Source organism: Oncorhynchus mykiss, chromosome 2, assembly GCF_057628025.1.
Source record: "Oncorhynchus mykiss isolate SJ-2025 chromosome 2, ASM5762802v1, whole genome shotgun sequence".
In the NCBI taxonomy this organism is placed as follows: Eukaryota; Metazoa; Chordata; class Actinopteri; order Salmoniformes; family Salmonidae; genus Oncorhynchus; species Oncorhynchus mykiss.
Window position 1 is genome coordinate 36,174,709 of NC_143023.1, and position 15,218 is coordinate 36,189,926.

General features: G+C 42.9%; 2 protein-coding genes across 3 annotated transcripts; both read left to right on the top strand.

Annotated features, from left to right (window-relative positions):
• The first annotated feature begins 62 nt into the window (after positions 1-62).
• LOC110488894 (fatty acid-binding protein 10-A, liver basic) lies at positions 63-1,446 on the top strand. The gene is made up of 4 exons (XM_021561342.3): positions 63-364; positions 641-813; positions 1,038-1,127; positions 1,331-1,446. The coding sequence occupies exons 1-4, from the start codon at positions 298-300 to the stop codon at positions 1,379-1,381; spliced, it is 381 nt and encodes a 126-aa protein (XP_021417017.1). The 5' UTR covers positions 63-297; the 3' UTR covers positions 1,382-1,446.
• Positions 1,447-9,733: 8,287 nt separating this feature from the next.
• Positions 9,734-14,338, top strand: LOC110488899 (uncharacterized). Of its 2 annotated transcripts, none has more exons than XM_021561355.3 (6): positions 9,734-10,203; positions 11,492-11,596; positions 12,531-12,634; positions 12,919-13,108; positions 13,230-13,280; positions 13,525-14,338. In XM_021561355.3, exons 1-6 carry the CDS (start codon positions 10,139-10,141, stop codon positions 13,751-13,753), a joined length of 744 nt encoding a protein of 247 aa, XP_021417030.1. In that variant the 5' UTR covers positions 9,734-10,138; the 3' UTR covers positions 13,754-14,338. The 2 variants fall into 2 exon arrangements, with proteins under 2 accessions (XP_021417030.1, XP_090054701.1); XM_090198575.1 differs by having other exon boundaries at positions 10,011-10,203; positions 11,492-12,172; positions 12,528-12,634.
• The last annotated feature ends 880 nt before the right edge of the window (positions 14,339-15,218 follow it).

Below are 15,218 nucleotides of genomic sequence, written 5' to 3' on the forward strand. Positions count from 1 at the left end.
GGCTCAGACATAACGTACTCTTCCCCATCTCAAGACAACTGGAAGTTGGGGTCATGCCAGACAGAGATGTAAGCGAACTCTGGGTTGTTCAAACAATGGGGGACATTACTTCAGAGGCTGTGTTACTGATTAGACACAGATGCACAGAGCGGAGCCCCCTCTACCTGCTGATATAAGTAGCTGTGGGGGACGCAGTGCCATCTCTACATTTGTGTTGAGCTTTGCACAGCTGTCTCAGGCTCTTATTGCCCATCTTGGTGAAGGAGAAGAAACCGGACCGGTACAGACACAGACAAAATGGCCTTCAGTGGAACGTGGCAAGTGTATGCGCAGGAGAACTACGAGGAGTTTCTCAGGGCCATCTGTGAGTTTCCTAAAGATCCATTGCATTGCATGTATAGGGTTGTTTAGGGGTAAATCTGAAATGTATTTGCTTGATTCCTTGTGTCCTCTTTCTCAAAACTCATTGGAGGAGAGAAGATGAATGGTTCCTCCCCTCTGACCTTCTCATCCAATGAGTTTTGAGAAGGAGAGAGGACGTAAGGAATCAAGGAAATACAAGAGACTGAACTATAGATTCCCAACTATGACCCAAAATGAAAAGGTAAGCTAATGAGTCATCCTCCTGCCCGTCTATCAGCCCTCCCAGAAGATGTGATCAAGCTGGCCAAAGACATCAAGCCCATCACTGAGATCCAGCAGAACGGCAATGACTTTGTCATCACCTCCAAAACTCCTGGCAAGTCCGTCACCAACTCCTTCACCATCGGCAAAGAGGCCGACATCACCACCATGGATGGCAAAAAGCTCAAGGTAGGCAATCCACATTTACCTGTCTGTGTTGAATCTATACTTATGAAAGTATTGATTGATTGACTGATATAATGTTAAATCGACAGGTTTGAACTGAAGTCCAATAGTCTTGTATCTGCAGTTAGTGTATGTCTTGTTCACTCTTCCAAGTTTCTAAGCTCGTCTGTCCTCACTCGTTATTGCCACGCATTACTGATCACCTCTCTCTTCTCTGGCCCCTATAGTGCACTGTCAGACTGGAGGGAGGAAAGCTGATGTGCAACACAGATAAATTCTCCAGCGTCCAGGAGCTCAAGGGAGGAGAGATGGTTGAGGTAATTTGACCTAATGTTGGTAGCACTGAAAAATAACACACTACACATCTGTCAGTACAGCGTGTCAAATATAAGCATATACAGTTGTGAAATATGGGGCGCAGGTCAAACAAGCTGTCTATTTCTACATTAGGTGGTTTTATTTGTATAATTGTGACCTGACCACAGTAACTAAACACTTTTCACTACCTTCCCCATTTCAGACGCTGACAGTGGACTCTACGTCACTCATCAGGAGGAGCAAAAAGTTGTGAACCTGGAACGGTAGCAGGCAGAGGGGCAGTCCTTGGCTATTTAAATAAACTTGCTTGACATAAAACGTGTGGTTTATTATGTGTGCTGTGAACATGCTGCTGTGCATCATCTAATAAACAGTGAACACTGATTGAATAATAGAAAAGTATTCCATATATATTTCACATATGATTCAAAATACACAGTCTATCATTTCACTGTGCCCTTTCAAATACTGAATAGGCCTACAGTGTGATAATTCACACTCAAAACAGCAAAGTTGGGTACATCAACTCATTTCACATTGTAAAACAAACCACTGAATCGCTAATGCATCATTTACTTTCAAGATGTACAACTAAAAGAAAAGCTGTGTCTACGGATTTCACATGACTGGGAATAGAGATATGAATCTGTTGGTCACAGATATGCATCTGTGGGATCAGAAAACTAGTCAGTATCTGGCGTGACTTGGGTTGCACATTTTGGGGAATATTCAGAGCTGGAAACTTTCCGTGGGAATTAACGGGAATATATGGGAATTAACGGAAATCTATGAAAATTAATATTAATACCATTTAAATGTAGATGTTTTTTGCATTGAATATATTTACCATATCAAATGGGGACAGAAACATAAACATTTTACCTTATCATAAGTAGACAATTTCAAATGAATAAATCCTTCCAATAGAAAAAACTAAATAAATGTAGTTACAAATTGAACTTTAATCAAATGAGTTGACTCTTCTCATGGGAGGATTTCACTGAACAACAAAAGAAAGGGAATATCAAATGATCCCCAACGATCCATCACATCTCCCAAAAACGTTTTCAACATACAGTTGAAGTCGGAAGTTAACATAGACTTATGACGGACTCAATAAAACTTGTTTTTCAACCACTACACAAATTTCGAGTTAACAAACTATTGTTTTGGCAAGTCGGTTAGGACATCTACCATTACCAATTACCACAAGTAATTTTCCCAACAATTGTTTAGAGACAGATTAGTTCACTGTATCACAATTCCAGCGGGTCAGAAGTTTACACACTGTGCTTTTTAACAGCTTGGAAAATTCCAGAAAATTATGTCATGGCTTTAGAGGCTTCTGATAGGCTAATTGACATAATTTGAGTCAATTGGAGGTGTACCTGTGGATGTATTTCTAGGCCTACCTTCAAACTCAGTGCCTCTTTGCTTGACATCATGGGGAAATCAAAAGAAATCAGCCAAAACCTCAGAAAAAATTGTGTAGACCTCCACAAGTCTGGTTCAGCCTTGGGAGCAATTTCCAAAAGCCTGAAGGTATCACATTCATCTGTACAAACAATAGTACGCAAGTATAAACACCATGGGACCACGCAGCCGTCATACCGGTCAGGAAGGAGACGCGTTCTGTCTCCTAGAGAACAACAACATTTAGGTGCGAAAAGTGCAAATCAATCCCAGAACAACAGAAAAATACCTTGTGAAGATGGTGGAGGAAACAGGTACAAACGTATCTATATCCACAGTACAAACCATTCCTATAATTGACAGAACTTGAAGGCTGCTCAGCAAGGAAGAAGCCACTGCTCTAAAACCACCATAAAAAAGCCAGACGACTGTTTGCAACTGCACATGGGGACAAAGATCGTACTTTTTGGAGAAATGTCCTGGTCTGATGAAATAACAATAGAACTGTTTGGCCATAATGACCATTGTTATGTTTGGAGGGAAAAGGGGGATGCTTGCAAGCCGAAGAACACCATCCCAACCGTGAAGGACGGGGGTGGCAGCATCATGGTGTGGGGGTGCTTTGCTGCAGGAGGGACGGGTGCACTTCACAAAATAGATGGCATCATGAGGCGAGAAAACTATGTGGATATATTGAAGCAACATCTCAAAACATCAGTCAGGAAGTTAACTCCTTTGTATGATTCTCAATCAGAGACAACGACAGACAGCTGCCTCTGAGAACCACACCCGGCCAAACACAAAGAAATGGAAAACATTGAAATAAAGAAACTACAATGCCCACCCTAGTACCCGCTCACCCCCACCCCCCAAAGGTGCGGTCTCCGACCGCAAAACCTGACTCTAAAGGGGAGGGTCCTGGTGGGCTTCACTTTGGTGGCGCATCTGGTGCGGGGACCCTCGCCACCGACCCCAGACTGGGGACCCTCGTAGCGGGCCCCAGACACGGCACCCTCATTGCGGGCCCCGGACTGGAGGCCGTCTCTGGAGGCTCCGGACTGGAGGCTGTCTCTGGACTGGAGGCTGTCTCTGTAGGCTCCAGACTGGAGGCCGTCTCTGGAGGCTCCGGACTGGAGGCCATCTCTGGAGGCTCCGGACTGGAGGCCGTCTCTGGACTGGAGGCCATCTCTGGAGGCTCCGGACTGGAACCCGTCTCTGGAGTTTTCGGACTGGAGGCCGTCTCTGGAGGCTCCGGACTGGAACCCGTCTCTGGAGGCTCCGGACTGGAGGCCGTCTCTGGAGGCTCCGGACTGGAGGCCGTCTCTGGACTGGAGGCCATCTCTGGATGCTCCGGACTGGAACCCGTCTCTGGAGGCTCCGGACTGGAGGCCGTCTCTGGAGTCTTCGTGCCATGACTCCTTACTGGAGGCTTCGTGCCATGGATCATCACTGGAGGCTTCGTGCCATGGATCATCACTGGAGGCTTCGTGCCATGGAGCATCACTGGTGGCTTCTTGCCATGGAGCATCACTGTAGGCTTCGTGCCATGGAGCATCACTGGAGGCTTTGTGCCATGGAGCATCACTGGAGGCTTCGTGCCATGGAGCATCACTGGAGGCTTCGTGCCATGGAGCATCACTGGAGGCTTCGTGCCATGGATCATCACGGGAGGCTTCTTGCCATGGATCATCATGGGAGGCTTCTTGCCATGGATCATCACTGGAGGCTTCTTGCCATGGATCAGCACTGGAGGCTTCTTGCCATGGATCATCACGGGAGGCTTCTTGTCATGGATCATCACGGGAGGCTTCTTGCCATGGATCATCACTGGAGTTTTCTTGCCATGGATCAGCACTGGAGGCTTCTTGCCATGGATCATCACTGGAGGCTTAGTGCCATGGATCATCACGGGAGGCTTCTTGCCATGGATCATCACGGGAGGCTTCTTGCCATGGATCATCACTGGAGGCTTCTTGCCATGGATCAGCACTGGAGGCTTCTTGCCATGGATCATCACTGGAGGCTTAGTGCCATGGATTATCACTGGGGAGACGTATGGGCAGTCTGGTACGTGGAGCTGCCATAGGGCTCACCAGGCTGGGGAAACATACACAAGGATTAGTTCTGGGCGCAGGCTGATCTTTCCATTAAGCTGCTCCAGTGGGCTTGCTCCGGGAAGTACACCTGATGGTCCCACTGGGCACAGACGTCAATTCAACGTGTATTCCACGTTGGTTCAATGTTGAAGGTGTCTGAATACTTTACGAATGAACTGTACCTAGTATCAGGCATAATTACATGTGGCCATTGACTAATTTTATAAAATTACTGCAAAATAGAGTTGGTGATTGAAATAATCAAAACTGGGGTGTATTAATTACGTCTTTCAATGGAAACTTTTACCGTTTTAAGAACCAAAAGGATGCAAACAGAGCAAACAGAATGAAATGGGGATGGACCTCCCTAAATTTGTCCAATACAAACTCTTGTTGTCCTTGCTAAACGTCTTCCGTTTGGAGTAAATGGTTTCTGCTGCAAAACGTTTTGCAACAGACAAAGTTATTTGCAACAGAATCAACGTAAGGAAAGTGGCCCTACATTGGTGTTCCGGTGCGGGGAGTGACACACCCAGGCTGCGATGCATGTGGTGATGGTCATCCCGTAAAGCATCGGCGCCAGAGACACATATTCTCAAACCCTGTCTTTAAAGTGGACCTACCCGGCTGACCCAAGTGGTCTGGTCAAGGTTGTGGTCCTTGTTGCCCGGTTGATGGCGTTCCGAATGGACCCTCCAGCTAGACAAGAGACCTCAGGATGCGTTTAGACAGGCAGCCCAATTCTGATATTTTTCTCACTAATACAGGGGTGTCCAACTCATTCCATGGAGGGCCTAGTGTCTGCTGGTTTATGTTTTCTTCCTTTCAATTAAGACCCGTAGCACTCACTTCCGTCATCATGAAGTGCTTTGAGAGACTAGTCAAGGATCATATCACCTCCACCCTACCTGACACCCTTGACCCACTCCAATTTGCTTACCACCCCAATAGGTCCACAGATGCACACTGCCCTAACCCATCTGGACAAGAGGAATACCTATGTAAGAATGCTGTTCATCGACAACAGCTCAACATTTAACACCATAGTAACCTCCAAACTCGTCATTAAGCTCGAGACCCTGGGTCTCGACCATGCCCTGTGCAACTGGGTCCTGGACTTTCTGACGGGACGCCCCCAGGTGGTGAGAGTAGGAAACAACATCTCCAACCCGCTTATCCTCAACACTGGGGCCCCACAAGGGTGCGTTCTCAGCCCTCTCCTGTACTCCCTGTTCACCCATGACTGTCTGGCCATGCACGCCTCCAACTCAATCATCAAGTTTGCAGCCGACATAACAGTGGTAGACTTGAGTACCAACAAAGACGAGATGGCCTACAGGGAGGAGGTGAGGGCGTACACATCACAGACAAACTGAAATGGTCCACCCACACAGACAGCGTGGTGAAGAACGCACAACAGCGCCTCTTCAACCTCAGGAGGCTGAAGAAATTTGTCTTGTCACCAAAAACACTCACAAACTTTTACAGATTCACAATCGAGAGCATCCTGTCGGGCTGTATCACCGCCTGGTACGGCAACTGTAAGGCTCTCCAGAGGATAGAGAGGTCTGCACAACGCATCACCGGGGGCAAACTACCTGCCCTCCAGGACACCTACATCACTCGATGTCACAAGAAGGCCAAAAAGATCATCAAGGACAACAACCACCCGAGCCACTGCCTGTTCACCGCGTTATCCAGAAGGCGAGGTCAGTACAGGTGCATCGGGGGTTGTTGGGACCGAGAGACTGAAAAACAGCTTCTATCTCAAGGCCATCAGACTGTTAAACAGCGATCACTAACATTGAGTGGCTGCTGCCAACATATTGACTCAAATCTCTAGCCACTTTTTAATAATAAAAAATTGGATGTAATAAATGTGTCACTAGTCACTTTAAACAATGCCACTTTATATAATGTTTATATAACCTACATTACTCATCTCATATGTATATACTGTACTCTATACCATCTACTACATCTTGCCTATGCCGTTCGGCCATCGCTCATCCATATATTTATATGTACATATTCTTATTAATTCCTTTACACTTGTGTGTATAAGGTAGTTGTTGTGAAATTGTTAGATTATTTGTTAATTAAATATTACTGCATGGTCGGAACTAGAAGCACAAGCATTTAGCTAAACCCGCATTAACATCTGCTAACCATGTGTATGGGACCAATATAATTTGATTTGATTTGATTTAGACAACCAGGTGAGGGAGTTCCTATCTAATAAGTGACCTTAATTAATCAATCAGGTACAGGAGGAGCGAAAACCCGCAGAGACTTGGCCCTCTGTGGAATGAGTGTGGTGCACTAATTGATCTTTTGACCAATCACATCAGATCTTTTTCAGAGCTAATCTGATTGGTTAAAAGACCAATTAGAGAAGAAGAAAAAAATCAGAATTGGGCTAGATGTCTAAATGCAGCTTAAGGTGTGCTGAAGGCCAACAAACACTAACAGGAGAATGCAAGTAAACTGAGTTATTGGCCAAATATTCTCAGCCTGGTATTGGACTGAGAAATCATATGTAGAATAAAAGGTGTAACCGTTCAGTAGTTATAGAACTCAGTTTGTAGCATTTCATTTGCACAACATTGAAACCATGAAGGGCACCTAGTTCAACTGCACTGGGACAGACATGATTTTTATTCTATGCAAAATCCCATATTATACAGTATATTATAGAATGAGCAGAGCTTTTGCCTACCCAAAATCATAAAAGTGCATGAAAATTATTATTTTGTTCCCCACTTTAGAAACCACACATTTTTAAACAAGTCATTCCAGTAAACTAGACCACTGAACCCATTCAAACAATGTTTAAAATAAATGTACAAACATTTAGGGTGCACACTTATCACAAAATTACAAACCTTCCAAAGAAAGGAAGGGGTGGAGTATCCACAATCAAATACTTGACAGAACATGTACATGACTAAAATAAAATCTGTATTCTGATTCAAATGAATGTGTGCACTCATTCAATTCAAGACGACAGACAATGAAGGGGAGATGAATGCTTACACATTTGAAATGACTACTTAGATGTGGCTTTTAAAGTCCAACTTTCACTAACAACCAATGTAGTGAAAGATATCACATTTTCAAAACCCATCAGACAGTTGGGTTTCAGTACCACCTTTGAGTGACTTTGCATAGGCACACCTAACTGAAAACAACCAGGCAAGTTGTGAAATGGTACAAATGAAATGAATGAAACTTGTGACATTTTTCCATATTTTTTTTATGGTTTTGTTTGAAGACACACACACACACAATCACATGCACAGATAGGCTCGCTAGGCCTACACAAGACACTTCAGTATCATGGCATTCACACATTTTGTTTGTGCATGCCGCCACCTATTGTGCGGTAGTGTATAATGTTACATATTGATACAAACAGAAAAATGCACCACCAACCAACCCTACAGTACCAGTCAAAAGTTCATACACCTACTCATTCAAGGGTTTTTCTTTATTTTTTATTATTTTCTACATTGTAGAATAATAGGGAAGACATCAAAACTATGAAATGACACATGAAATCATGTAGTAAACAAAAGTGTTAAACAAATCAAAATATACAGTGCCTTGCGAAAGTATTCGGCCCCCTTGAACTTTGCGACCTTTTGCCACATTTCAGGCTTCAAACATAAAGATATAAAACTGTATTTTTTTGTGAAGAATCAACAAGTGGGACACAATCATGAAGTGGAACGACATTTATTGGATATTTCAAACTTTTTTAACAAATCAAAAACTGAAAAATTGGGCGTTTCCAGCTACAAGTCATTTACAACATTAACAATGTCTACACTGTATTTCTGATCAATTTGATGTTATCTTAATGGACAAAAAAATGTGCTTTTCTTTCAAAAACAAGAATTTCTAAGTGGGTGTGTGTGTGTGTTACGAGTGGAGAAAAATACTCATGGGAGGCAATCAAAAAGTGTCAAATTTGAGATGGTCTATGCATATTCATGAGGCTAGCATAGCATCTCACTCTCCATTGCATACAGGCAGTTGACATCAATATTTTTAAAATTCTTCAAATAACAAGATGTATCCACCAATCCACATGTTGTTACATTACAGCCTTTAAGTGTTTCGCAAATGGTAGGCTTGTCACATACAGTACCTATTTTTCAACATCCGGAAAAGATGCCTTTTCAAAGTCCTGGAATTATTTTTTTTTAAACATGTGGAAAATACTTTTCATCCATTCTTTGGTCTCACTTAGGGCGACAGCACATTGGAATACATCAGGGTGTACATCTCAAGCACACTGGTAAAACACTGGTGTTGCAGTAATGAACATTTACCAACAGATGGCAACAATATGCCCTTGTACACACATAACAAGGACTGGTCAATTAAAACAAAAAAAATGTATTGCCTGTTGAAGTTGCATTATTTGGCTAATATTAGGTAGTGTCATATGAGTTATCCTGATCTTGCGAGCTTACATTCTGTTTCACTACACGGATATCAGTATAGCGAAACAGACCGTAAGCTCTCGCAAGATCAGAATGGTTTGTACAATGCTAAATAAAATGGTCTGGTGGCTTCAAGGAAATAAATTGTTAGAAATGCCAGGGTCGATTTCTAGTCCATCTGCCCCTGCTGCATACCTCCCCAGACCACTGGTTACCAGGGGCCATCACTAGTTAACAGTCACAAAGACAAAAAACCCACCTATTTCTACATTTTCTCTTCTTAAAATCAGATTTGAAACCTAACCCTAATATTGTCCCTAAAAAGCATATTTTTGTTTTCATAAATGTTTACGATATAGCCAATTTTGACTTGTTTTGGCTGTGTTATCTAGTGGAAACCTATCACCTTTGTGACAAAAAATATCTATTGGATTTTTCCAGTAATTGTCTTCAAAGTTGATTCGTTCCATCACTCACAGCTGAAGATATGAACATTTTAATTTTCATCCAATGTCTGCCATGCTTCTGGATGACGTGATAGCATTGTTGATGCTCGCGCTTGCTCCAGTGTGCACTGAGAAGGTGTTACTGACTCTGTAAAGCAGATTGCAGCGACCCCGAAACGGAGTATGCGAATGTGAGTAGATTACGTTGAAAACAACGTTCCAACATGGTCGACTGTCTCCAGTTCATATTTACCTCAGTGCTCGAGACCCTTCCACACAACTTTCTAAAACTAGGCCTTGGGGGTGCGTCTTGGTCAGTTTAGCTCAGAAAATGCTGCACTCCTCAATGGCCCCCTAATCGTACATAATTAGCGGGCCGGCCGTGGTTACTCATCATTTAACATCTAAATAGCCCTTGCCCAAATTGCCAGATGGCCAGGCCACCCCTGGTGGGCAGGGCTAAAATAATGTTATCTGAGCCTGCGCGCTGGCCTCTGTTCGCGGATAGATGAGACCACCTCGCTGCTTTTTGCTACAGCTAGAACAAGTCGTATAATTTACTGATATTATATCAGAAATTTCAACCGTAACAACAAATTTTACAATGGCTAGGTACATGAGGCCACCTAACCCATCACTCTTCATTAGAAACATCTCAGACGAATCCAGGTAGCTATGATTAAATCATTCGGACGGGCTAACGCTAGCTAACGTATGCTAGCGAGCAACGTTAGCTAGGTGGCTAAACTGTGTTTACTGATTTTTAACTCTAATTTACAATGAAAACTTGTAGTTAAGTGTTGTCGGTTGCTAGTTGTTTTTAAGTTTGTATGATGGGAGACGTTAACGTTCGTTGGATAGCTAAGCTGGTTACCTGAAAACGTTAGCTCGCTAAGCTTTGTATCAAAGCTAACGTTAGCATGTCTGCTAGGCTGCACATGAGTTTGCACCAAATAGAATGGTTTGCACAACAACAGGAGAGTTGTTTGAACCAATTGTGAATAACTTAATTATGCTGGCCATCTTTCTACCTGCGAGGTTGCCAGCAGTGGTGGAAAAAGTACCCAATTGTCATACTAGAGTAAAAGTCAAGATACCTTAATAGAAAATGGCTCACGTAAAAGTCACCCAGTGTAATCTTACTTGAGTTTAAAAAGCATTTGGTTTTCAATATACTATAATATAATATCAGTATTAAAAGTAAAACATATTTATATTAAGAAAACCAGATGATGCGATGTTCTTGTTTATTAAATTGTATTTACTGATAGCAAGGGGCACACTCCAATTCTCAGGCATAATTTACAAACAAAGCATTTCTGTTTAGTGAGTCCACCAAATCAGATGCAGTAGGGATGACCAGGGATTTTCTCTTTAGGTCCGCGAATTAGACCATTTTCCTGACCTGATAAGCATTCAAAATGTAACGAGTACTTTTGGGTGTCAGGGAAAATGTATGGAGTAAAAAGTACATTATTTTCTTCAGGAATGAAGTGAAAGTCGTCAAAAACATATGAAATTAAAGTACAGATGCCTCCAAAAAGTACTAAAGTGGTACTTTAAATTATTTTTTACGTAAGTACTTTACACCACTGGTTGACTGTTTCTTGCCTTTTGCCAACTCCATATCATGGAACTGGCTGAACCAGTACCTGGGCTTAACTGGCATGTATGCCAAACATGACAATAAGTGACAGGAGTTGGCATGATGGCACAAACAGACTGGCACTCAGGCTACCATCTACCTGGCTTGTAATGCATGAAATATATTTTGTCCAATGTCACATTTTATACCTCCATTTCTATGGTAAGTATTATGCCAATTTACTTGAATCCGAAGGTTATTGGCCACAGTTGCAGGTTTGAACTTTGAATCACACTGGTTTAATATTAGCCCAAAAAGGTTGTACTTCGCTGGCCATTAGATTAAATGTCCTGTCATTTCGCAACACTTTAGGCCAGAGGAACTACGCCGCGAATTTGGTCGTTATGGGCCTATTGTAGATGTCTACATTCCACTTGACTTCTCTACACGGCGACCAAGAGGATTTGCTTACATTCAATATCCTTTATACTCATGTAATGTATTAATGAACATGTCTTTCATTCGGTGCGTTATTATTCACACGCGGGTATTGACAGTATTGACTGTCGCACGTCTTGAGTTTGCCTGCTGTTTTGAAGTATTTATTGTAAATTTGTCATAAAAGTAGGCTATACTGGTTTATGGGAGGGGAACATTTAATGTTAAACGCAGTAAAAAATGTGTACAGACATAAATCAACATCTCTCCTAACTAAAATTGCTTCTGTTACCCTAGAAATGTTAAAGACGTACAGTTCTGGAGAAACCCCAACAAAGAATGTAAAGACTGGTGTAGAGTAGTTTCAAGCCAAAGGGACCATAATGATTTCAGGCGACAGGAAATAGTGGGAGAAGAACACAAAGAGCAAAGTTAAAGCATGAAGATACAAGGAGGAGAAAAGAGGGCACGAAAGGCAGCTGTTTGACTACCAAAGAGAGGAAAATTAAAGGATGTATTGGGCGAAGACAAGCCGGAAATCTCAAGTTCTTCTGCCGAGCAGTTAAAGAGCATAAAGATCAAGCTGAAGCTTAAAGGTAACAAGCTTAATGTTTTGTATCCTACCAAATAGAACCCTTGCTCTTCACCTCCAAATATTTTGCTCTGTGTGTTCTCTGTACAAAAGGGCAAGACAATTATAACTTAATTGTAAGCAAGTTTACTGAAATACGATTTCAATGTTGCATTTGTGTGGCCTTTGTTCTCGTTTCCTCCCGAAATTTGAACAGAAGTTTCAGCTTCATGTTTTTATTCTTTTAGCTTACTATTATTCCATGTTGGCACACAATTGACTTACCAATTTGAAGCTTCCAGCCTCTTTACTGAATTTTTAAAATACTTTCGTAGTTGTATGTGTGCATACGTCTCCCCATTTCCACAAGTGAAAGTAAAAAGCCTTAACAGTCTGTAGCACATTCGAGGACGTGCGAGATGCAGAGGATGCCCTCCACAACCTGGACCACAAGTGGGTGTGTGGTCGACAGATCGAGATCCAGTTTGCACAGGGGGACCGAAAAAGTAAGAATGGGTTTTATTTAGGTGCCCTGTATGAATGCACTATTTACTACCTACCAATCAATTCAATGTGAAAAATGTCAAGTTTCACCGTCAACAGTTTACCCAATAATCTAAGTTGGAAAGTCTAACTAGGCCTACAGCTTCACTTTTATTGGTAATATCTTGACTCGGGTCTCTCAGACTAGTGAAATCATTGCCAACCTGCATGCCAAATTATTTTTAAAACCCTTCTTGCTCAACTATCCTTGTGCCCAGTACTTCATTTTAATGACTTGTCCCTCCAGCCCCCAACCAGATGAAGACTAAGGAGAGCTCTCCTCGCAGAGGGTCCCGCAGCAGCTCCTTCTCCCGCTACGACGACTACGAACGCGGCGATGGCCGTCGCAGACGCTCTCGCAGTCGCAGCTACGAAAGGCGCCGGTCGCGTAGCCCTTCCTGCGACCGCCGTCCTCGGAGGTCAGAGAGCCCTAGAGAGTGAGTTCCTCGATGACACTGAAACTAAACCACTGTTTCGCTTGTCAAGTAATCCTCCCAATTGCAGACCGAAATGCCTTTGTATACAGACTGGTTCTTACTTTCACTTTTCTCTCTACAGCTCTCGATCATATGGCAGGCACAGGCGAAGCAGAAGCCATGAAAATGACAGGTATCTTTGTTTGAAGCCTGAAATGTGGCAAAAGGTCGCAAAGTTCAAGGGGGCCGAATACTTTCGCAAGGCACTGTATATCTATTATTCATTATTCTGACTTGTCTAACACGACACAGTGCAGTGAGATTGCATTTATAATGCACAAGCCTATGTGGTTTCAAAACACTACAGTTGTCAAGTCCGTGTATTCATTAGTGTGTTGACTGATTGTTCTGTTCATATGCCATCCTTTTTTCTACAGGTACAGGGGCCCTCCACGTGAACACCACAGGATGCACCACGCACCCCCGTCTCGTAACCGCTCTGCATCCCGCTCCCCCTCTCCTCCCAGATCTAGGCCCAAAGACACAAAGTCTCAGTCCAAATCCCCCAGCCCCGTCAAGGACTTCCACCCCTCTTCTGGCTCCCAGAAACAGGCCTGTCGACGCTCCTACTCCAGATCTGTGTCCCGATCTCGCTCCAGATCCTAGGACCCCACCACCCTCAAACCCTGTTATTCTGTAGCTAAAGATATTTTTGTTCAACACTACAACATATGAATATGGTATCTAGGGAGTGGTTATTCCACACCCCACCTCGGTTCATTAGTTGAGTTATTATGATATCTCTGGGCTGATGCCATACAACAGGAGAGCTGGTTGTCCCTACAGATGGATAGTACTTTTTTTTTATGTTAGTTCAGTTTCATTCACCTCTGGAAAAACATTGGCTGTTTTTGATTTACATTCATATCAGTTTAATTCTATTAATTGAGAACCCAATGGATTTAAGTTCAGCACATAAGAATTGGTCAACTATGAAATGCAAAGGTACAGTTTTGGGCTAATGGGTATTAACCTCTAGCTACAGAAGAGTCCAAAAACCCATTTATAAGAAAAAACAAGTTAAATCTGGAGTTTGCAGTGATATCTAGCCATCAAGTTAACTGCTTTTATTTTTGTACATTTGATGTTGCTGAAGTCTCCCGCATTTTTTTATTTGATATCAATTGTTATTTTGTGTTCAAATCGAGCAGCGGTGTTTTCTTTTTGTGGATTAAAAATGTTACGTTTTAACTTTTGTTAATCATCTGAGTTGTACAAAGATGTTGTTCTCTTGAAGCTACAAGACACCGGACAGTTTGTTAGGTACACCTATTCCTAACAAACTGTCCAGTGTCTCGTACCTTACCCCCCTCACCCCCACCCCAACAGCCAGGACCATTCTGCAAGGTGTCAGGCGTGTTCCACAGGGATGTTGGACCATGCTAGTGCAATGGTATCTCGCAGATTGGAGACAACACACATACATTTCCACCTGTTTGATCTCATTACAAAGATGCTCTAAGTAAAATGAACTCGCTGTCATGTTCCAGGTGCTGTTTTTCCACTCAGTTGTCCAGTGTTGGTGATTGTGTGCCCACTGGAGCTGCTTCTACTTGTTTTTAACTTATAGGAGTGTAACCCGGTGTGGTTGTGTGCTGTAATAGCCCATCAGTGACAAGCATCAACAAGTTGTGCGTTCCGAGATGCTGTTCTGCGTCGCTTAGGTTACTCGTTTTGTCCATCCTAACGTTCAATTTAACAATAACTGAACGGGGACTTCCGTTCAGCCATGTGCATTAGTGATGTTGGGCGATTAGGCCTGGCTTGCAGTCGGTGTTCCAATTCATCTCAAAGGTTTTTGATAGGGTTGAGGCCAGGGCTCTGCAGGCCAGTCAAATTAACCACTGTGTGGCTTAAATGGCCAAATCCACTCATTTGAAGGGGTGTCCACATACTTCTCTCTATATATAGTGTATTTACTGAGAATATTGTTACTAGTGATGGGCACCATTATCAGTTGCATTTTTCCATTTATCGGTTTGTTTAAATACATGGCAAATTTGCAACTGAGCGAACATTAATATTTTCACTTCCACAGCTCTGTGAAGTCCAGACAACTGCTTGTGGATTG

Coding starts and splice junctions, on each gene's coding strand:
- LOC110488894 (XM_021561342.3), top strand. CDS start 298: ATGGCCTTCAGTGGAACGTGGCAAGTGTATGCGCAGGAGAACTACGAG. Junction 365..640: donor GGAGTTTCTCAGGGCCATCT/GTGAGTTTCCTA, acceptor CCCGTCTATCAG/CCCTCCCAGAAGATGTGATC. Junction 814..1,037: donor TGGATGGCAAAAAGCTCAAG/GTAGGCAATCCA, acceptor TGGCCCCTATAG/TGCACTGTCAGACTGGAGGG.
- LOC110488899 (XM_021561355.3), top strand. CDS start 10,139: ATGGCTAGGTACATGAGGCCACCTAACCCATCACTCTTCATTAGAAAC. Junction 10,204..11,491: donor AACATCTCAGACGAATCCAG/GTAGCTATGATT, acceptor GCAACACTTTAG/GCCAGAGGAACTACGCCGCG. Junction 11,597..12,530: donor AGAGGATTTGCTTACATTCA/ATATCCTTTATA, acceptor AGTCTGTAGCAC/ATTCGAGGACGTGCGAGATG.